The sequence below is a fragment of the Loxodonta africana genome, chromosome 8 (genome assembly GCF_030014295.1).
Source record: "Loxodonta africana isolate mLoxAfr1 chromosome 8, mLoxAfr1.hap2, whole genome shotgun sequence".
NCBI lineage: Eukaryota > Metazoa > Chordata > Mammalia > Proboscidea > Elephantidae > Loxodonta > Loxodonta africana.
In genome coordinates, this window is record NC_087349.1 from 43,521,940 (window position 1) to 43,545,692 (window position 23,753).

Genomic DNA, 23,753 nt, shown 5'->3' on the forward strand with positions numbered 1-23,753 from the left:
ATGTAAAAACAAAAACCTATAAAGAGAAAATATTCTATGACCTTGGGGAAGAGGTCTTCCTAAGCAAGACACAAAAAGCACATCTGACTACATGCAAATTAAAAAAAAAAAAAAAAGGTATATGGAAAAGATGCCAGAAACAATGTCAAAAGAAGAAGGCAACAAGCTGGAAAAAACTACAGTATTTTCAAACAGACAAAATATCTAATCCTAGAATCTACAAAGAATCCCTATAAATCAATAAAAAGATTTAAAAATACCAATAACAAATATCAAAAGACAACAATTTACAGACTGAAAATACAATGCATATAAGAAAAAATGCTCATAAATACAGTAGAAATGAGAGAAGTACAAATTAAATAAATGAAATGTTTTTTGTTTTTAATCATGACATCGGCAAAAATTAAAATGTCTGGAAGGTCCAGCATTAATTTCGGCATGAGGAAATTGGCACGTTACTATACTGCTAGTGGGAGTATAAATTAGTCAGCACTTCAGAAGACAATTTGGTAGACTCTTTAGTAATTCTACTTCTGGGTAGAAATACCCTCCTCATATGCCCAAGGAGGCATGTATAAGAATAAAGATGTTGACTACCCTATCATTTGTAAAAAAACGGAAACTTAAATACCCATCAGTAAGAGAATAAGGAACCCTGGTGGCATGGTAGTTAGGCACTCCAGCTGCTAATTGAAAGGTCGGGGGTTCGAATCTACCAGCAGTACTATGAGAGAAAAAACCTGGTGATCTGCTCCCATAATGATTATTTAAAAAAAAAAAAAATCCATTGCTGTTGAGTCAATTCCAACTCATAATGACCCTACAGGATAGAGAAGAACTGCTCCATAGGGTTTCCAAGACTATAAACTTTTACGGAAGCAGACTGCTACATTTTTCTCTCAAAGAGCTGCTGGTGGGTTCAAAACCGCTGACCTTTCAGTAAGCAGCCAATCGCTTAAACTACTGCACCATCAGGGCTCCTCCCCATAAAGATTACAGCCTAGAAAGCCCTATGGGGAGGTTCTATTCTGTCACCCTGGATCACTGAGTTGGAATTGACTCAACAGCACACAACAACAGCAATAGGTAAACAGATTCTGTAACATTTATAGAATACTATGCAGCAGTTAAAAATAATGAAGTATTTACATATGTAATATTTGTTCAAGACACATTGCTGAATGGAAAAAGTTGCAGAAAATGTCTACAAAATAATGCTACTCACATAAAAACAAAGGAAAAAACAAAAACACACAGACACAGCAGTATTGTCCCCACCTACAATGACAGGTATATATGGTAGGTAAATTCATAAAAAATTATACAAAAAAAATGGCTGCCAAACTAGGGGTAGGGGAGGGGACCAGGTTTGAAGAGGATATTCGAAGGAAATTTCCACCTTATCACTATCATTTTAAAATCTTATGACAAGAACAAGTTCATGCATGACTTTTAAAATTCAATATTGTTTCTTTTACAAAATAAAAGAAATAAAACATCCTGGAGAAAATAATTTGCAGAGACCCTACTCTGCTTACTATTAAGACAACTATTTACATTGTCATGCAAAGGCAGCTTTGCCTCCAACCAGGCTGGGTTTTGCAGTTACTTTGCGTAACAAAAAGGTCTTACAGGGTCGCCCCTGAACAGAGGGGTGTCTGCTCTCCTCTGGTGACCATTTCCAGATGAAGTTTCAGGCAGAAGTCTTCGCGCAATAGATGGAGGGGCAGCAGCTCTATGCAAGGGAAAAAGGAGGGCTTTTAGTTTCCTTTCTAAGCAGAAGGTATGTCAGAAGCAACCATGTGAGCTGAGCCACTCCTAGTGTCACAGTGCCATCCTGTTTATCACTGGCAGCTGCTATCTAAAGTAGCACTGAAACTAATTTAAAAATTGTAGTGACCACTTACGGTTCTTCATTGCATGCCAGGTCCTGTGCTGCGGGCTCAATACCCATAATCTCATTTAATTCTCACCACAATCTCGAGAGGAGCCTTAGCATCCATTTAACAGATGAGGAAACTGAGGTTCAGATACATAAGGAAGGTACTTACCTTTGTTATCTGCTATTACAGAAATACCACAAGTGGGTGGTTTTAACAAACAGAAATATACTCTTTCACAGTTCAGGAGGCTAGAAGTCCAAATTCGGGGCGCTAGCTTCAGGGGAAGGCTTTCTCTTTCTGTCAGCTCGATCATCAATCTTCCCCTGGGTCTAGGAGTTTCTCAGCGTAGGGACCCTTGGTCCAAAGGACACTACTGTTCCTGGCTCTTCTTTCTTGGTGATAGGAGGTCTTTCTCCTCTCTGCTCGATTCTCTTTTTTATATCTCAAAAGAGACTGACTCAAAATACAACCTAATCCTGTAGATTGAGTCTTGCCTCATTAACATAACTGCCTCTAATCTTGCCTCATTAACATCATAGAGGTTAAGATTTACAATCCATAGGAAAATTACATCAGATCACAAGACAGAAGACAACCACACAATACTGGGAATCATGGCCTGGCCAAGTTGACACACATTTTGGGGGGATACACTTCAATCTACAACAATACTCAAACAAATGACTGAAGGGCAATTCTAACTTACAGCTTCCAATCTTAAATCTGTATCCTGGCCTCCACTCTGCAGTGCCTCTCCAGCCACATGAACCAGTGAGATTAGAAGGATGAGTGGGCTTTGCTCCAATTAATGTGTGTACACTAATTTTAAATTGGTATTAATTTATATTTAAGAGCCAAAATTGATTTCTAGAACAGGGCTGAAGAGAAATTCATCTTTTCTCCTGTGTAACTGCTGAGGAAGGGCAGTGATTAGGAACCGGGCAGGATCTGCCATACTCAACCTGCTGCAACAGAGCAATTCCAAGAAGTTCCCAGTGACAAAAATCACAGATGTATCTGCTCAGCTTTACCTCAAGATAATACGCTTTTCTGCTCCAGTCAGAACGCAAATTTCATGGGGATTTTTGGTAATCACATTTGATAATACGGCCCATGTTTATCCAGACCCGGCATATGGCAATAACCAAAAGCCTAGAATTCCTATTTTCCTTCCCACTCCCATTGCTACTGGGGTCTTTTATCCTACCCCTGCTTTTAATCCATCAACATGTGAAGGGGCAGGGAAGAGGCAGGCAAAGTTGTCTAACAAGGTGAGGTAGATGGCACACCTGCCCTCCATATGCTAAGAGCTTTTATAAAAGGTAACAACGTATGTAACAAATTTCCCCCCAAATCACCATTCCCAGAGAGAGTGAGTTAGGGCAGATGGGATAGATGGATTCAATTAAGGCAAAGAACATGAGATAATTCTGGGGATGCCTCATTTTAATGGAACATGTCATTTTCTCCTCTTTGCCTCCAGGTAACTCTCACCAACAGTCTTGGTAGGGAGCAGGGTGCACACATAGCACCTCAACCCCAGCAGGAGTTTAATAGCCTCAAACTAGAGAGCTAATATTCCCTCTTCTTTTCTTTTCAATAATGTGGTGAAACAGCACATGCATCACACTAAGTGAATGCATGATACGTGTTAGATGCACATTTCTACAGAGCCAGGTGTTATTCAAATTAAACAGGTATTTTCCATTGTTATCTCTGTTGAACCAATTTCTTTGGCATACTGGAGAATCTCCTTTTTAATTAAACCAACTACCCTGCCATTTTTCTAAGATAATAAAACAATAAAATATTTATATTCCTTTTATCTTCCTAAACATTCATCACGAGGGAAAGAAGGTGTTATGCTTTTGCTAGATGGTTTTATCACATAGACGTTATACTAACATGCTTTATATTACTGTTTTGCAGGTCACTTTATTCCTGCTAAGAATGTATAGGATTCTCATTGTCACTAACAATATTTGTAACCGTTTACTACTAAAAGAAATTCAAATCTGCAATAAATTTGCCATATGTACTTACGCTGACACATAAGTAGAGGCATGTGTGTAAAAATATACACGTACCACATTGACCTGAATATTACTTCCAGCTGACCTCAATTCTCATCTAACATCAAGTGTAAAAGTCTAGTAGTTTGAATAGCAATCCATTCTTTATTCTGTGGTTCCCAACTGTGCAATTTAATTGACAACGATGTTATCCATATTTACAAAGTCATAGGTGAATTAGTTTTACAAAGTTGATATTATTATCTCTATTGTCAGTGGAGAAACTGTGGAAGGATTAGCAAAGAAACTCTAAAATTATATTCTATAACTCTAACTGTAATAACGTATACATGTTCTAATTATTAGCTAAACATGACAATGTGTCCAAAGTCTTATTTCATAGAGATGCTAAATCACTTCTACATTCCAGTCCATACTTTACTATGCTGCAAAGTAAAATGCTCCCAGCTAGAAGAGAATAATATTTAGGCTGTCATACCATCTTCAGGGTCCTGTGCAATACCTTCCACCCTAGAGACCTCAGAGGAGGGAGCGTGCTAATGTTAAAATATGAAACCATCACCTTATTTCTCTGTAACTGGTGTTGTTGTTGTTGGATATCATGGAGTTGGATCCAACTCAAAGCAATCCCGTGCAACAGAGTCTGCCCCAAAGGGCTTTCTTGACTGTAATCTTTACATAAGCAGATTGCCAGGTCTTTCTCCTGTAGAGCTGCTGGGTAGGTTTGAACCACCAACCTTTGGGTTAGGAAAAGAGCATTTAACTGTTGTGCCATCAGGATGATAAGCCATCTTTAAGTTTTTTGAATGGTTTATAGTGGCTCCCAAGAGAGGAGTAGAATTGCAGAAGCTCAAGTCACTGACCACTAGTAATTGGGCAAGAGTCCCTTCATCACTAGACTCTCTAGACACCTGGAGGAAGACAAAGTTGTAACAGCCACCACTGTGGGGGCATCGTTATCAGTAAAGGTTTTTTCCAACAGTTATATAATGACCTTGTGATTGGAGACTCCCTTTCTACAAAGTAGTGATGGAGTTTAAAAAGCAAAAACTTGAGTACCTGAGTTTCAGTTGCACAACATGGCACATATTATTAATGTCACTGAATTGTATGGTTAAAAAGTCAAATGTTTTGTTATATATCGTTTATCACACACACACACACACACACACACACAAACCCTGAGTACCCAAAAGATAAATTACGAAACCCAGGGTAGAAAATACTCGTGTAAAGTAGCCTCACGAAGCTGCCAAAAAAAAAAATTCTGAGACGGATGACAGACAATTCACAGGAGGCTCAAAAGAGGAACAAGGGAACTTTACCTTTGTTAAGTTTATTTTTCTAGTAAGTTCTTTTGTTCAATCACCATACGCCCAGACCATTCTGTATTAGTTAAATATTGCTGCATAACAAGTAACCCCAAAATATAACAACTTAAAACAACAAACAAACAAATTAGCTCACGGTTTTTGTGGGTCAGGAATCTAGGCATGGCGTAACTAGGTACCTCTGTCTCAAGATCTCTCACAAAGTTGCAATCAAGGTGTGGGCCAGGGCTGTGGTTTCATCTCAAGGCCCAACTGCAGGAGTATAAGTTTGTAAGCTCACTCATTTGGCTGTTGGCAGGATTCAGTTCCTTGCTGGCCATTGGCTAGACGCCTTCCTCAGTACCTTGCCACATGGACCTCTCCACAGAGCAGCTTACAACATGGCAGCTGGCTTGTTCTAAAGGAAATGAGAGCATGAGAGGGCAAGACAGAAGTCATAGTTTTTTTCTAACTTAACCTCAGAATTGATACCCTATCACTTTTGCCATATTCTATTTGTTAGAAGCAAGTCATTAAGTCCAGTCTACACTTAAGGGAGTTGGGGATTATCAGGGGTCATCTTAAATAGAGGCTGTCTCCACACATTCCCTTGCATGTACAACAATAAAGGAATAAACACCAAACTAGGTCATGAGTGGAGGAATAGGAAAGCAAAAGGGGAAGAAAAAATGTTCCAGCATGTAATTAATTATGCCTCTGAGCTTGCAGTCTCTCTCTCTCCCAACATCCAGATAAACAACATACTCGCTGATAAGTAGCTTTCTTCACGGTGTCTTTCACATCTATTCACTCTTCTTCACCTGCGTGGCACCACCCAAGTTCAGGCCTTCATATCTACATACCTCGAATACTGCCATACTACATTTCTAACCAGAGTCCCTGGGTGTTGCAAATGGTTAACATACTTGGCTGCTAACTGAATGGTTAGAGGTTCTAGTCCACCCACAGGTGCCTTGAAAAAAGGCTTGGTGATCTACTTCTGAAAAAAACCAGCCACTGAAAACTCTAGGGACTACAGTTCTACTCTGATACACACAGGGTTGCCATGAGTTGGAACTGACTTAATGGTAACTACCCAAACCCACCCAGTGCCTTCTAGTCGATTCCGACTCTAGTTTTACTTTTCTAACCAGCCCCCATACTCCAGTACATTTGGGACACCATGGCCAGAATAATGTTCCTAAATCACACTTTCAACTTATCCTTATGTTGCACAAAGTCCTTCAGTGGCTCCCACTGTCAAACAAAATCTAGACTCTTTAGGTTGCCGTTGAATACCTTCTGTAATTTGACCCATGCCTGGCTATCTGAACTCATCACCCCCAATCCCCACTCCCCTAAGAACCCACCATTCCAAGTAAACTATGCTCATCACCCAAAACACCATAACTGTGCTCAGCCTGAAGTCTCTGCTACCACCATCACTCCCTATACCTCAGCAAAACCAGTCCTCGCCTTACCATTATAAATCCTTCCCAATCGTCAAGACTCAAAGCAGAGCCAATTTCCTCTGTGCCATGTTTTCTGATCACTCCACACTCTAGATTTCAGGGCCTCCTCTGAAGCGGCACAGCACTTAAAAAGACCATACCACTCACTTGCCTGACCGGTCATATCAGACATGGTATCCATGTCTTGTTTTCCCAAGGAGTCAATAAGGTCCACATCTTCCTTCTTCTACAGAGACCACCAGACCACACTTCCCTGAGGGCTGGGTCTCATTCCTCTTCCCCTCCTAAGGGTAGTTAGTCTATGACAGGTAGTAATTGTTGAAAAGATGAATGGATGGATGGGAATGTCAAACACAGAGTCTAGCATATTATAAGAGGTCGATGAGTAATAAATAGTGGTTAACATCACCAATCCTTAAGGAAGAAATTCTCTACCCAACAGCACCTCACATAAGTAGGAACCCTTACAAAGAGAGCAAAGGCAAGTGAAATTTACCTTGGCCTGACAAAAACAAGCCCATTCAAAACAAACATCATAACTATAGACAAATTTGGGGTTCCTCCTTCACTGCCCCACCCATTTTGAGGTTCGTACAGTCCCTGGGTTGCGAACATCAGACTTATAGACAACTCGTACTTAAGAATGGACTGCCGTAAGGCCTGTTACATTAAAAATCTGAATACAATGGATCGTAATAACGAATGCACACACTACTTTGTGATGCTCATGCAAACACTGCACTGTTAGAAAGTATTTAAGTGTTTTATACATAGAAAAGTAAAATATATACTATACACTAAGACAAACATTTGACCAACTAATGCTAAATGAGAACTGTATGTACCTGTTCCAACTTACCTACAAATTCGACTTGAAGGCAGACTTAGGAACAGACCTCATCAGTAATCTGGGGATGCCTATACTCAGTGTCAAGAGGGGGACATTAGATGACATACCCAGGGCAGAACTCACACAGTATAGAGCTATTTCAAATCAGTGCGCTTCAGTTATGGGGTGAATGAGCATTTGGGAAACAAGTGGTGAGAACTAAAAGGGTGCTGGGGAAATAGAGAAAACACACATTGATAGGGCGGTTGGGGCTGTCCATATATTTTAGGTTGTTGTGGTATGCCTTCAGTCAGTTCCAACTCATAGGGACCACATATGACCAAGTAGAACTACCCCCATAGGGTTTCCTAGGCTGTAATTTTTCCAGAAGAAGCCCTGGTGGCACAATGGTTGGCAGTTCGAACCTACCAGCTGCTGTTTCAGAGAAAGACTGTGGCAGTCAGTTTCCCTAAAGATTACAGCCATGGAGTCCCTGTCGCGCAGTTCTACACTGTCCTATAGGGTCACAATGTGTCAGAATCAACTCAACAGCAATGACTTTGGTTTGGTTTGGAATCTTTACCTGAGCAGATACCAGGTCTTTTATCCCACTGAATGGCTGGTGGGTTCGAAATGCCGACCAGTATACCACCAGGGCTCCTTATATTTTGGGTTAATTCTTAGTAGATACAGGGTTTTTTAAAAAAAAGAAAAAAGAAAAGAAAATTCAGAAGACATTTTAAGGCCTTTGTTGTCTACCCCAAAGAAGACGGAGGAAATCACAAAGCATGGAACTTCCCAAATCCAGAGGAAATCTGAAGCTTTCTAGCTGGCTGGAACAGTTAAATCTGAAGGGAATGCTCCTAGGAATCGGATTCTCGGCCATAGGTTTTGTCCGCTATTTCGGGCCATCCTCTCCAGGTAGGAAGCGCAAGGCGATGCCATCACCCACTGGAAAGTGCTCGAGGGTCTTGGCCTGCTAGCATCCTCTTCCGAGAGCGGGTTAGCGCCGCTATATAGAACCTGGAGCAAAGTCTGCGCAAAGGTTCGGTGAGAGCCGGGGACGCGTAGCGTGCAGGGAGTCTGGGGGCGCCCGGCCCTGAGTTTTGCGCTTTGCATGCCCCGCAGTCTGACACGGGAAAGCACGTCCTCTCGCCCCAAACTCACCTGCTTTTTAAAACCACTTCCACCTCCCCATTGGGCTCAGCTACCAGAGGAATCCGCCGACTCCCCCACGGTGCAAGGTCCACCGTGAACGAGAACGGTGAAGGGGGTGGTGGCTGGGAGGCGAGGTCACCAGAGTCCCCTCCCTGGCTTGGGGTGGTGGCGAGGTGCGTACTGCTCGGCTCCTCCCCACTAAGCCGCCCGGGTGCCCGAAGAGGTGCCTCACCGCGCGCGACAGGGACCCAGGGAGGGACGGACACGCAAGAAGGGCTGCATGCAAAAACTTTCCGTCCTCGAGCCCCAACTCCGGCGGAGAGACCACCCTCCCGCCCGCCCGAAGCGAGCCCCGGCCCTCCCCGCCCCCACGCCCCGCCCCGCCCCGCCCCGCCCCTCCGCCCCGCGCGGAGCAGACAGCGGTGGGCGGGGCCGTAGCATCCCCGCGCCCCGCGCTGCAGCCTCCGCTTTCCGCACGCGGCGCTCGCCGGGCCGCGCGGCCCCTCCCCGGCGGGCCGGCGGGCGGGCGGGCGGGAGCCGAGCTGCAGGCGCCTCTCTGCTGCCTCTGGCGGCCGCCGACGCCGCAAGCGTGCGAGCCGAGCCGGCTCCGGGGGCCCGCCCGCCGGCCCCTCCTCCTCCACCTCTCTCTCCTCCTCCTCCTCCGCCTCCCTCCCTCCCTCCCTCCCCCTTTCAGAACACTCAATGTCGGAACGTTCCGAAGATGACGTCGGAGCGTTCTCGAATCCCGTGTCTCTCGGCTGCTGCTGCCGAAGGAACAGGGAAAAAGCAACAAGAAGGAAGAGCAATGGCGACACTGGATCGCAAAGTGCCCAGTCCGGAGGCGTTTCTGGGCAAACCTTGGTCCTCCTGGATCGACGCCGCCAAATTACACTGCTCCGACAGTAAGAACCCCACCGCCTCCTCCTCCTTTTATTATCCTGTAACCTTTCCATTCACCTAGAGCCACTGGGAAAAAGTGTGTGTATGAGAGAGAGAGTGGCTCCCGGTGTCCTCCATGCTTCTCCCTCTCTCTAAATAAATACACACAGAGACAGATCATCAGTGCACAGAAAGAGGCCCGGCTGCCAGGGCTGTCTGTCTGTCTGTCTGTCTGTCTGTCCCCGGCTCCCCGTGGCAGCCCACGGGGTGGGCTTTCACAGTCCCACGGTGTATCTGTTTAAAAGGCTACTCTGTTGCTGCTTGCATAGTTTTTTTGGTACCTATCTGGGCCAGGTAGATGGAAACCCCGACTTGGGAGAAAATGTTGCATTGTCAAATTTTGAAAGATTTTCATATACAGTATTTATATCGATCTGTTTGCAAATAAACACTCTCCCTCCCCCCTTGACTTTGGCTTTTTTTTCCCTTTTTTATTTTTTTTCCTGTTTTTTCCTTATTTTCTCCTTTTCTTTTTCATCTGCAGATGTAGATTTAGAAGAGGCTGGAAAAGAGGGTGGAAAAAGCAGGGAGGTTATGAGGCTTAATAAAGAAGGTAAGTGGAGCTACTGGCATTTTAGTGTTAGCATGTGTGGCAGACTCTTCACAGGATTTCGAATATAATGTGAATTGTTCAGCTGGGTACAGAGTGACTAAGACTTGTCAAAAATTGAGCACGCCCAGGTGACTACCGCTTCATGTTAACTTCTTTCCAAGTGTAAATACAACTGGGGGGCAGAGAGGGAAGACTGTCGGAGGCAGAAGTTTTCTGCACTTCAGATGGAGTCCACGCTTGGACATTCTGATGCGTATCTGTTCTTCACCTTTTGAGCATCATTGCCAAATGGTGGGGAGTCAAAATCTCTGAAATGAGGAATGGGGCTCCCATCACAAACATCCCAGTGTACCTTGTGGGTAAATGCACAGCAGTTTAATGAACCCCACATGGTCAGTCATTTCAGCAACTACTTCTCTACTCTCTACAGAAAACAATTGTACGTGGCAAACCTTTCCAGCAAGTCACATTTAGCCCACTTTGCGTTTGGTCATAGATTGTTATGTGGTGAGCAGGGTTGGGGCATGTGTGTGTGCAGCCTGCCACCCACTTGCCCATCTCTGTTTTCCCAGCTTGCAAACACGGTACCTGAAATGGGATACAGTAAGTAGGTGGTCATCCCAGACCAAGACATGTGAGTAAAGCCACAGCCTGCTGAAATTGGGCATTGAACACACATGATCATCATAAATAAATTATATCCCATTCGAATTTGTGAGCCTGCCATATGTAACTCTGGCCTATGGGCTTCAAATGGAACAACTCCGGAGGCCACTTACTGCTGAGCAAGTGGATGGATTTGTTTGAATTGTGGTTGACTAACTGATGTCTCATAAACATGGTTGGCTGAAATTGGGAGTTGGGGGGGAGGCACAAGGGTGGGAAGTATTGAAAGAGTTAAGACCTAAGGAGGCAGTAGGAGCATTACTCTTCCAAAAGGAGTCAAGGAAAAGGCCATTAGAGGCCAAAGAATGGTCTCTCTCATAACATGGATGTCAACTGTGTAAAACAGCTAAACCCTGCTTGGAAAGATGTAATTCATTTTGTGGACCGATACCTATGACAGCCAGCTTTCTATGCCCAATCATTTTCTGACCATCCAGTAAGAGGAAAATTTGTGCTTGGGGGCAAAGGGCATGGAGGTTAAATGCATGTATATTCAAGGACAGGTCTCTTTTATAGTGTTTCAGCTAATTAAGCACTTTAATTGGGAAAGAAACCTTATTCTAAAGATGTTTGCCTCTAAATATCTTAATGTGATCATGGCCTGTGTCTTTAGGACGTGTGAGGGAATGGTGTCAAGTGGGCTTCTTACAAGTGGCGGCTTATTTGTGCTAAATGTCCATGTGCGTTGGCAATGGAAACTGTCACTGGGGATTATTTTTCTTCACAAACTCTTGAGATCTTTAAAAGCACGTGGGACTCAGTTATCAGACCACCAGCAATGAAAGGTTTCCATGAAAAACAATGACTTTGTAAAAACCCTTAAAGTTGAGTAAAAAGGTCAACATATGGCACAGGATTGGCACCACTTAGGCCGGGGTGATGGATTACACTGTAACACACAAAACTCAGGTTCTGTTCCCTCTTTCCTCTTCTATTTCAAAAGACTCTTGTTCTCAGATTCCCTGTGCCTCACGAGAAATGGATTATTTTAAGGAAAAATGAAAAGCTCTCCTTTCCTTAGAAGTCATAAGCAGTACATCCTGCTTATCATGTCCTTTGTCCTATAAAGGTACAAAGATTTAGCTCCTAGTTATATGAATTTGCATTAAGGACACACACTGTTCAATGTAACATGCGCTTGCTGAGTTCACCAAAATAGCCATGTATGGGCTGAAATCTCTTTGTTCACTGGTCTGGTGGAGCAGTCTTGGTTAAGCAGTTCTGATGGTCTTTCTGGTGTATACACACACAATTTTCCTTATAGATAAAATATGTTTATTCTAAATACATAGTCCCCCATGGTGTGGAATTTAAGGGTTGAGCTTGGAATCTGTGTCCAAGCTTTTGGTTGCCAGGATCTCCAGAAAGGCTGGTTGTGTTAATCTTGATGGAGTTATCTTATGGAGGTCTCGGAGTGGGTATGAGTTTGTGGATGTGTCGCTACAGGACACAAGTGGCCTACGTGTGACTGTGTATATCCCTGTGTGTGAATGAACATAGATTTACCATGACGCTGTTGGAAGTAAGCAGGTCTTGAGAAGAAATTCGGACTTGAATAGTGACAAAAGAATAAAATAGGTTTCAGAATTCCAATTGTGAAATGAAGGGATCTGATTCAGGTTTTGATATATATTTTTTTTATGGATTGAGCTCAGGGAAGGAAGGTCAGCTGTAAATAGGAAATAAGAATCTTTTTACCTTCTGGGTCTCACTGGCCACGGCTTCAGAAGACATGGGAAGGACTTGCAGACTTTTTCAATAACCTGATGATTGTAATATGCTTCGTTCCCCATTTTTCATTATTTTAACCTTTCTCTAGTTCTGTACCTATAAACCAAAACCAAACCCACCTCTATCAAGTCAGTTCCAACTCATAGCAACCCTGTAGGGTTTCCAAGGTTGTAAATGTCTACGGAAGCAGACTGCCACATCTTACTCCCAAGGAGCCACTGGTGGTTTCGAACTGCCAATCTTTTAGTTAGCAAGTCCATCGCTTTATGTCTGCCAATGTCAGATATGAAATGTCAGCTAAATGCTTTGAAATCTCTGTAATTGTTACATCAGTGTTATTACTTCATCTGGAATTAGCTAAAATTATGGCCAAGAGGAAGTTGACAGACCAGTATTCCCTTCCAGATGCTTTTGAACCTGGCCAAATCATGACCTGGATTCAGAAGGTATTGCTAATTCCCATGCTAGGATATAGGTGTATGGGGCACATCCAGGGCAGTGTGGCACCGTGAAAGGAACAGGAGAGAAGGCTTTGAGTCCAGGCTTCCTAAGTCCCAATGGGTGACCTTGAGGATGTCATTTCCCTTCTCTGAGCTGGTTCTCTTACCTGCAAAGTAAGGAGGAGGGCCTGTATGTCCTCTATGTTCCTTTAAGGCCTCTGAGCCTAAGCTTTGTTATTGTATGTACTTATATTTGGGATACAGTCATACCAGACAGGCTGTTTTTAAAGAAACTTAAAAAAAAAAAAAAAATTAAGCCCTTACATCAAAAATATTTTAAAACACTTCATACTGGCTTATTTTTTCAATTTATAACCTCTTGGTGGCAAAAATCACTACATCTCATACACAAGCATTTTCTGAATAAACTAGACCCCTGCAAATAGTTGATGATTGGTATGTGGCTTTTAGGACTGTGAGAAAACCAAGGGCGAGTCCAAATCTCTGTGTAATGTGTTCCTCGTATTGGTGAGTGAGTTGACCTCCGTCGGTTTGGATCAGTCAGGCATTCAGATTTCCTAAGAGGACAGTTCCCAGAAACCTGATTTGACTAATCTAAGATGTGAAATGTGTTTATGGTAGAAAATTCCAAGGGAAGACCATTTGTCTCTGCTAACCAAATTTTATCTCTCCAGCTTAGTAAATTTATCTGAAGATTCTTTTAAAGTTTGGGGAAAAGCTCTCAGTGATTTAGAATGATGATCTCCTCTTCTAATGGCGTCACGTGAACTTTTTTGGTAAGAATGCCAATTCAAAAATACAGAGCCTGGTTCACATGGCTCTCAGTGTCCTTAACTATAAAACGGATGTAATAACAGGGCTGCTCTGAGGATTAACTGAGATAATACAGAAGGGCTTAGCACACAGCAAGTGCTTAATGAATGTTATTCTTTAGTTTATTCCTAATATTATTATCACCATCATTTATTAATGAAGCTGGTTGTAGAGAGCTTTATTATTATTAACTAGAACTTTTAAGTAATCATTGATGAAGGGAATAGATAGGCTGTATCAGAGACTTCATTTTTAGAGTATTTTTAAACCATTTTATCATTTATAAAGTTAGTGACTTTTAAAACTAATTTCTATGGATACCATATTTTTAGTGGAACACATTTAATAAATGGGTGTTGATACATTTTATCAAGAGTTAGAGAAAAATACTGGGCAGTTTTTTGGCCTGTGGCTAGGGGGGGTCTACAAAGTTCTTTCTAGGGACTAGGAGGTCTAAAAAATTTTAAAAGGGATCAATAAATTGTTTTAAATTGTTTACTTACTGGGTGCTAAGCCCTTTAGTATTATCTCAGTTAAGCTTCACAGCAACCCAGTTATTACATCTGTCTTATAGTTAAGGACACTGAGCCACGTGAACCAGGCTCTGTATTTTTGAATCGGGATTTCTTACCGAAGAAAGTCTTCCATCGCTTGTTGCTTGGGTCTTTTAGAAGCCAGCACTTGTCTACTATGTTTTAATGTTTCCTTTGATTTAATGGAGGTAAACTTGATGAATGCTTCCAGTTTGAAAACTGGGGGGGGGCCAGTAAGATATTAGTATGACTGTAAGAGTTTGCTGTTCTCCTGAGATGCTGGTGGAACTGGGCTGGAACAGGACATAGGAGGGAGCAGGAATATCGATAGGAACATGTTCAGCCCAAGTTTAAGAGTTTGCAGTTATTGCTGGATGGGAGCAACTTGTGGGGGAAGACATGGCAACTGACCTGCTAAAAATGAAGTGTTCTTAGAATCCAAGCCAGAGAAGCCAGCAATAAGTAGTAGAGATTTATGGGAAACTGCAGATGGTTTCCCTTTATCATTATACAGACAGCTCTGTTATCTATGTTAATAGAAGATAGGAAGGCATGAAGTACACAGATTACACAGATAAAGCTCATTTCCACCATTAATTTCAATTTCTTTCTCCATTAATTCTATCTTCTTCCCTTTTTGCTAACAAGCGGCAACATTTGCTCACTTTGGCGCTTCATTATCATCTCCTCTTGTCCAGTGTTTGGGATGGAAGGACTGGAGAGATAGAGCGGCCTAAAGGTGGTAAAAAAAAAAAAAAAAAGGTGGTAGGGAGGGAAAAATGACAAGCAGGAGGAGAAGTAAGGGCTTAGAGAATTATTAAACTTTACACTTGTAGCCAACTGATGGAGAAGATGGTAGGGGGGTATCCATACCAAGACAACAAAGCTGAGTGAGGGAACAGGGGGTTGTCTGTAACTAGTTTTGAAAATATAAAGCTTCTAAACTGAGTACCTTTTTACATACAGGTATTCTCATGTACCTGCATTCCCATATGGAAAAAATGGGTCTGTGCAGTTCTTCCAGGACAAGAAGTTAGTTATACAGGGTGGGCACACTTAGAAACACTGCATGTAATAGTGTTTTCCAACTACAGTTAGTGTCATATTCTCATCACATATCATTCTATGAGAATTATTAATTTTTTACTCAGAAGATGCAGGGTCCATGGGAACTGCAAATGGTTTGATCTCAGCTACTAACCTAAAGATTGGTTGGAACCCACCCAGCAGCACCATGGAAGAAAGACCTGGCAATTTGGTTCTGTAAATATTACAGCCAAGAAAACCCTCTTGGCTGTAATACATGTAATACTGTGTAACACACAGGGTCGCCATGAATTGGAATCAACTCCATGGCAAGGGCTCAGAAGATGTAGACTTAGGCGCACGCACGCACGCACGCACACACTCTTACTTACTAACACATTTGTTTCGATGCTTTTTTTAAAAAAAATTGGTAATAATGGTTCACGTGTTATAAAATTCAAAAGGGTATACAGTGAAAAGTAACTCTTCCCCCCACCCCAGCCCCTACCCCCACCCAATCTACTTCCCCCTGCAGTGGTAACCACTGTTTACCAGTTGCCTGTGTATCCTTCCAAGACATTCTGTCTGCATTCAGGTAGATACAAATGTTTTTTCTTCTCTTTTCCCCACATAAGTGACAGCATACTGTACGTATTGTCTAGTACCTGGCCATTTTCATGGATCTTAGCTGTCCATATTAATTTCATAAGGAATTTGTGTTCTCTTTTTAGTGCCGCATAGGAGGATGATAATTTAAGGCTTTGGGTGTCTTGCTTAGTTTTTAATATACCCTCTACTGCTTTCTTAAGGAGCCCTGGTGGCACAATGGTTAAGTGCTTGGCTGCTAACCGAAAGGTCTGCGGTCGAAACCTACCAATCGTTCCGCCGGAGAAAAGACCTGGCAATCTGCTCCCTTAAAGGTTACAGCCTAGGAAACCCTGTGGGGCAGTTCTACTCTGTCATATAGGGTTGCTGTGAGCCAGAATTAACTCTATGGCACACAACAACAACTGCTTTCTTGACTTCATTCATACCTTTCGATACAGATCGTATGAACTCTCGCAATGTGTCAACACTGGGCTAGGTCTTGGGGATGTAGAAGTGAGAAAGCAGAGCTAGCCTCTGCCCTCTTGGCACTGCCATTCCAGCAGGGAAGGCAAACAGTTAAAAAACCCTGGCCACTATGATGAGTGGTCAGAGAGGGAAGATTGGGGTGCTGCTGGAGGGCATGGCAGGAGTATATAATTTAGATTAGGGGCCCGGGGAACGTCTCCCTGAGGAAAGTTTATTTAAGCTAAAACCTGAAGAATGAACCTAGACAATATCTAGGATAAAACTGGATGGAATAGAGTTAAGGGAAACAACGTATGTGAAGTTACAGAAGTATGAGAGAATATTCTAGAAACTAAAAAATCTTGTGGCTGAAGACAGCAAACCAAAGGGAAATATACAACAAGGTTTGTCAAACTTGGCACTGTTGACATTTTTGAGCTGGATACTTTTGTTGTGTGGGACTGCCCTGTGCGTTATAGGAAGTTTAACAGCATCCCTACCCCCTACCCACTGGATTTCACTGGTACCCCTGCAGTTGTGACAATCAAAAATGTCACTAGACATTGAGGTATATCCCTTTGGGGGCAAAAATTGCCCCAGTACAGAATCACTAGTATGAGATGAGGCTGGAGAGGTAAGATCGCAAGAAAAATAGACCAAGATGTATTCGCAGAAATATTCTGCAAATATCTGCTCGTTTTAAGTCTACATTCCAGGTGAATTTGCCTTATCAAGTAATCAACAGACCTATATGGAGCTGTGACCATCGCTGGGACGGGGTTACATTTGGGAGGCTATACAGAGAGAGAAGACTCTGTCCCTCGAGGAGTTCTCCAGAGGTTTTACGGTGACTCCTTCAAATCCTTGATTCCATTCTACAATAAATGGTGATAATAGTGAGATTCTGGTTATAATTCTGAGTGGCCCAACCCTCCCTCTCTGTGGGTAGAGGGGACCCCAAGGCACCCATTCTGATAATGAAGGCATTTATTGTATGGTGGCTCTGATGTCAAAAGTGCCACAGTGAAGCATTAAGGATTTCAGTTTATATTTAAAGTCAGGCTGGAAATACAACCTGCGTTCTCTGTGGTTTAATTACCCGTGGGGTTTGTATAAACAGTGATGCACATGATGGAAAGCAAAGGGGCTGGTTGCAGGATTTCCATGCCAGGGCTTGGAAAATAAGAAGGGCAGGAGAGGATCTGATTCTGGAGGGCTTCTTACCTGCATGCCAAGTGGTCTCTAGCGTTATTTAGGACGTGAGGCCACGTTAGCACCTTCAGCCAACTGTTTGCTGGGTCTGGCCGTCTCACTTCAGAATTGATTTGGAAAGGTTAGGCAGATTCATTTCTGCAGAATGTTCTGTGTAGGTTGTGTTTATATCCTTTGGGTTAACATCATTCATGATGCTTGCTTTCATTCATGGTATCCTTTGGAAGTCGACATAAAATGGTAGTAGCAGGCACAGCGAGAACCTGTTCTAGTCAAATCCCTTTTGCCCAAGGATCTCTGATCTCTGAGGTGGCCCACTATTCACCACCTGGGAACCAATCATTCACTGGCTAATAATCAAACCTAGCCATAATGGAGAGGTAGAGAGTTGGCCAACAGGGTGGACTTTTTCTGAATATTGTGGAAACTGAGTGTCAAGGACTAACTTCCGCCTCTCTTTCTCCCCTGCTAAAACTCTTGGTACTGTGTTCTGCTGATGATGGCTAGCAGTTAATGCTATTTGGCTTGCTCTCCCTTATTCTCTCCTGTGGCAGAGCTCAGCTTGACTCCTTCTGCCAAATGGACCTGGATTCGAATCCTGTAACACTTGAACTAATGAAAGCCCAGGAAATCCCTTCCTGCAGGTGGGCTGACTCCAGAGCAAAGGATCCTTGGGACTCAGGGGCCAGACCTGGCTTACTCCGCTGCCTATAAGTAAAGCTGGAATTCAGCTGAGAGAAAGGCTGTGTTTTTATGTAGGTGTGTTATTCTTGTACCTGAGGTTTTATAACACAATTCCACTTGCCAGTTTCAAGGGATGAGTGCTTAAAGAAAAAAGGGAACTAAAGAAATACTTTCTAGGGTAGGACAAAGTGGCACCAGGTCACCATAGTGGGGAAGATAAAAGTAACTCAGTGACCAGGTCCTCGAGCATAGAAACAGTTATCAGTGTATCAGCTTCTGTGAGGCCAGGTGTCATTTTCTGGATATTCACAGTACACCGACACCCTTGGCCAGGGGGAGCTGGAAACTGTGTGACCCTGCACTCATACACCAGCAGGTCATGGAGTCCTGGGGTGGGGGTGGGGACACAGGATACCCAGTCCAATGACCCTAGCTAGCCCCAGAGGAGTCCAGTGTTCCAGGGACATGGAAGACGATTGAGACACATTGCTGGTTTGGTCATATCAGACCAAGATGATTCCAGCACTTTTTTCTGTTTGGAGTAATGAAAAGTTTTGGAGATAGATAGCAGTGATGGTCATACAACATTGTGAATATAATAAATGTCCCTGTATTGTACACTTAAAAATAGTTGAAGTGGCAAATTTTGTATATGTTTTACCACAATAAGTTTATTTTTTAGAATTGCACTGGCAGTGCAGACTTGGGAGTTTCGGTGAGCATTATTTGAATCTCAGCTCAGCCACTTACTAGCTATGTAGCGAGATAACGTTCCTGAGCCTCAATTTCCGTATTTTCAAAACAGGAATAATAATACTTACCACTCAGGGTTGTTGTGAAAATAAATGAGGTATGATAAGTCGGCTCCTAAGATACTCTCTGACATGCAGTAGGTGCGCAGTCATGGAAGCTTTGGTTACAATGATTGGTATTTTTACCAGGAACTTGGGTCCCCTCCTTTGCCATAGGAGAGCTGCCACTTCCAGGGGACAAGTGGTGCATGCCTGGTGCTCACAGAGCATCTTTTGTTAACATTTGTACCCCTGCTTCTTTGAGGATGCCAGGAATAAAGGCAAGAGGAGTTGGGCCAGTGTCCCCATCCCATCAGTTTTCAAGAATGGATCTGTTCCAGTCTTTTTCAGAGTGTAGTCAGTCTAGGACCCTGCGTTGAAGCCCCTGGCACTTCACTGAGTCAGAATGTCTGAGAACAGGCACAGGAACCTATACTTTACACCAGCTCCCCAGGTGGCTCTGATGTCTACTTAGCTTCGAGAACCGTGGCTAATTGGTTGAGAGAAGCAGCTCTCAGCCCTGCCCACGTTCAGAATCCCTGATGGAGCCTTTTTAAAGCAAAGATGCCAGGACCACTCACTCTCAAAGATTCTGATTCCATAGGTCGACTAGGTGCCAGGCCCAGTGCTAAAGGTACATTTCTTACTTAATCCTTGTGAGCACCCTATGAGGCAAGTCCTATTATCAACCCCATTTTCGAGATTAATATGGTGAGGCTTGTGATACAGCTGGTAAGTAGTGGACTTGGGATTTGGACACAGAGGCAGGCTGATTCCAGAGGCTGTACTCGTAATGTCATAATGTGTCATAATGTCACCCTAAGAGTAGGGCTGGGACTCAGGATGCACATTTAAGGAGGCACTCGCTCAGGATCCTGTAAGCACAGTGTGAGTGGCTCCTTAAATGCCACTTAAATGCCCTGGGCGCCTTGCTTGCCTCACTCTAGTGCCTGGGTGGTACAAATTTCACCTGCTTCCAAAAAGATTACAGCCTTGAAAACCCCATGGAACAGTTCTGCTCTGCACATATGGGGTTGCCAGGAGTCGGAATCTACTCAGAATCCACTTAACTGCAACTAACAAGAACAACGGTCCCAGCCCTGCCTGGGAGCCCATGTTCTTTAGCATGGTTAAGATGGACTAGCTTTTTCTTCCCTTGATTACAAGGCCCTGAATCGTTCCCTCAGTGAGCCACTTCCTCGTCCTAAGACCCGAGCTTTATTATGCCTCAGTGGTCGGAGTCCAGGCCTCAGGGAATCTCAGGAGCTGACTCCAACTATTCTTTTTTGGGAGAAGGTGTTAGCAAAGATGGTTGCCAAGCAACTTCAGGGGCATCTATCCACAGTGATGATTTCTGTCTCCTTTTCCCTTTTAAACGTCTCCTAGGCCGCTTTTCAGTTTCCCTGTGGCGCCGCCAGGATTGTTAGAGTTTTCGTGAAGGGTATGCTCCTTTGGATGAGGAGCAGAGATAGCTTTTCAATACCCGCCACAGCTGAGGTGTCCTTTTGATGGTGATACATTTGCTAAGTGGGTGTGAACATCCTTTGCCTTCTCCAGCCACAGCGATGGCCTGCTTGTCACTGGCTGTGAGGGGCAGTGACAGAGAGGCTGAGAAAGACACATAATGCATCATTTCCCACATGAAGACTGGTGATGTGGCCGTGTTCAGTTTCTGTGACTTCAGGGTTCACCTACTCTTAATTAACCAGGGCACCTAAGCATTTGATATGGGATGGCCTTGCTGGTTCCAGAGGAGTTGGTGTTACCTCTCTCAGCAATTTCAGAGAGAAGGGAATCCTTGACACATATTCCTTCTACGGCATTACCCCGCTCCTAGTCAGTTACCTCATTTGCGTGGGGTTTCAGGTGGCCTATGATGGGGCCTTAGGAGCCCTGGTGGCTCAGTGGTGAAATGCGCGGCTGCTAACCGAAACGTTGGCAGTTGAAATCCACAGGAGAAAAGACCTGGCAGTTTGCTTGCATAAAGATTACAGCCTAGAAAACGCTATGGGGCAGTTCTATTCTGTCATATAGGGCTGCTGTGAGTCAAAAATCGACTCGATAACACCTAACAACAACAACATGATGAGGCCCAGACCCCTGGGCCTGCTGGCCAGTGATTGATTCTTCTGGTAAGTGCCAAGAGTTTGTGGACTCAAACACCTTTCACACATGATGGAATCTGCCCTAGATCATAGAAAAGTAGAACTGGCCACATTTGGGTAAGGTTGACTCTGCTTGGCCTACCCATGAAAGATTGCCCTGGTAGCCAAGGCCCCAGACTCCAGCTTTCTATTCTCTTAGGCTCCTCCCTACTCCTTGACCATTACTTCTTTCCTCACCATCTTCTGTAGAGGCAGGCAAGACCAAATGAAGATGTGGAGTTCAGATTAGCCCTGCTACTTTCAGCAGCTCAGACAAAAGACTTACCTGGTGGCAGAAGACATTTAAAAATAAGGATACAACTTGTTTTATGCAAGCCCAGTACATAAAAATCCAGGTTCAAGCAAACTAGGGGCTATTTGCTTTCCGATTGAAGTTGTTGGGGAATTTTTTAAATAGACTAAACCAGTTGCCATGGAGTCAATTCTGACTCGTGGTGACCCCATGTGTGTCAGAGTAAAACTGCTTCATAGGGTTTTCAGTGGCTGAGTTTTTTTTCTTTATTGTGCTTTAAGTGAACGTTTACAAATCAAGTCAGTCTCTTATACAGAAACTTGTGCATACCTTGCCATGTACTCCTAGCTGTTCTCCCCCTAATGAGACAGCACACTCACTCCTCTTCTCCACCCTATATCCCCTGTGTCTATTCAACCAGCTCCTTTCCCCCTCTGCCTTCTCATCTTGCCTCTAGACAGGAGCTGCCCACATAGTCTAATGTGTCTACTTGGACCAGGAAGCTCACTCCTCACTGGTATCATTTTTTGTCTTATAATTCAGTACAGTCTCTGTCTGAAGAGTTGACTTCGGGAGTGGTTCCAGTCTTGTGCTAACAGAGGGTCTGGGGACTATGACCTCTGGGGTCCCTTTAGTCTCAGTCAGACCATTAATTCTGATCTTTTTATGAGAATTTGAGGTCTGCATCCTCCTGTTCTCCTGCTCCATCAGGGATTCTCTGTTGTGTTCCCTGTCAGGGCAGTCATTGGTGGTAGCTGGGCACCATCTAGTTCTTCCGGTCTCAGGCTGATGGAATCTCTGGTTCATGTGGCCCTTTCTGTCTCTTGGGCTCATGTTTACCTTGTGTCTTTGGAGTTCTTCATTCTCCTCTGCTCCAGGTGGGTTGAGACCAATTGATGCATCTTAGATGGCCGTGTGCTAGCGTTTAAGACCCCAGATGTCAGTGGCTGATGTTTCAGAAGCAGATGGCCAGGACTTTCTTCCGAAGTGCGTCTGGCTGGACTCACATCGCCAGCCTTTCAGTTAGCATCTGAGCGTGTTAACCCTTTGCACCAACCAGGAACTCCAAATGGTAGACTACCCCACAATTTTCAGAAAACCATATTTTCTTCACAAACCTTTTAGCAACACCCACTTTGACACCTCTTTTGGCGGCTCCTCGTGTCTGCGCACCTCTCACAGCCACTCTCTCGAGAGCCCAGGCTTTTTGCCCTCTGGTTTGCTGTGTCTACAGACTCTCTTGCTCACACCTTGGCAGGTCCCCTCTGTGTGGTGACTCTGGCGTGTCAGCCCTGACTTCTCCTCTGTGCAGAGCCTCCTCTCATCCCTCTGGTGTACTGTATGGGACAGCTCCTGGAGGTCTGTAGTCACGCCAGACTCCCTGGAGCCAAGTGCAGAGCCTTGTTTGCATTTTCCCTCATCCACAGTCTTTGACTAGGCGTTCTCTCCCTTCGCTTCCCCTCCCTACCTTTTGCACTTCCTCCCTCCTTTCCTCCTTCTCTCACCTTAGAAGCAATTCTCCGCACTCCTTCATTTCTTTCCATTCCCACAGCACCCACCCCAGGCCAGGCCTACCTCATAGCCTACTTGGGTTTTTATAATAGTTGCTTAATTGGTCTCCCTGTCTCAATCTTCCCTGCATACCACTTCAAAATTAATCTCCTGGAAATTCAAATTTTATCAGGTTGTTCCTCAAGTGAAAACGTTCATCATTTCCTATCGACCACAGTTAATGCAGCATCCCAGGTCTTCTATGCGTCAGTCCCTTCAGATCTCGACAGGTAACCTCCTCACAGCCCTTTGGACAAGCCATGGTTTTGTTTTGTTTTTTCCTCTCTCCCCATCTTTGCCTCTGCGGCATCCTCTGTCTCTAGTGCCTTTCTCTCTCTGTCCACTCACCGGAACCCACCCAGTCTTCAGGGTCTAGCCCACAGTCTCTCCCACATAGCCTTCCCAACCTCTCTGGGTGCACAGCCTGGTCCTTCTCTGGACCCAGTATCGCTGGCCATACCCACCATGCACTATGACCCTAAATCATACTTCCTTGCACTGCACAGACCATTCCATTGTCTACTTCATGTCCTGTCTTCACAGCGGCATTCTAACGTGCCTTTCAACCAACAGAGCGTTAAAGTTTGCTTAAACATGCAATGTATTTTTCAGGTGTGTGTCATTATACGAGTTATACCTATATCTTCATTTTTAA

At 43.9% G+C, this 23,753-nt stretch overlaps 1 protein-coding gene and 1 long non-coding RNA gene across 8 annotated transcripts in view; one reads left to right on the forward strand and one right to left on the reverse strand.

The window, feature by feature from the left end:
• Positions 1-330: 330 nt before the first annotated feature.
• On the reverse strand, positions 331-8,991 carry LOC135232227 (uncharacterized). The gene is made up of 3 exons (XR_010322659.1): positions 8,290-8,991; positions 4,482-5,647; positions 331-1,738 (listed from the first exon to the last, which is right to left on the reverse strand). It is a non-coding gene; the product is annotated as an uncharacterized LOC135232227 (long non-coding RNA).
• A 391-nt stretch (positions 8,992-9,382) lies between these two features.
• Positions 9,383-23,753, forward strand: part of ATXN7L1 (ataxin 7 like 1) — a 287,096-nt gene continuing 272,725 nt past the window's right edge. For 6 of the 7 annotated variants that reach the window (XM_064289853.1, XM_064289854.1, XM_023544513.2 and 3 more), the window contains exons 1-2: positions 9,383-9,590; positions 10,112-10,180. In XM_064289853.1, the coding sequence (XP_064145923.1) occupies positions 9,410-9,590; positions 10,112-10,180 (250 nt within the window). In that variant the 5' untranslated portion in view covers positions 9,383-9,409. The remainder of the gene's footprint in view (positions 9,591-10,111; positions 10,181-23,753) is intronic. The other variant, XM_064289857.1, reaches the window with a different exon arrangement.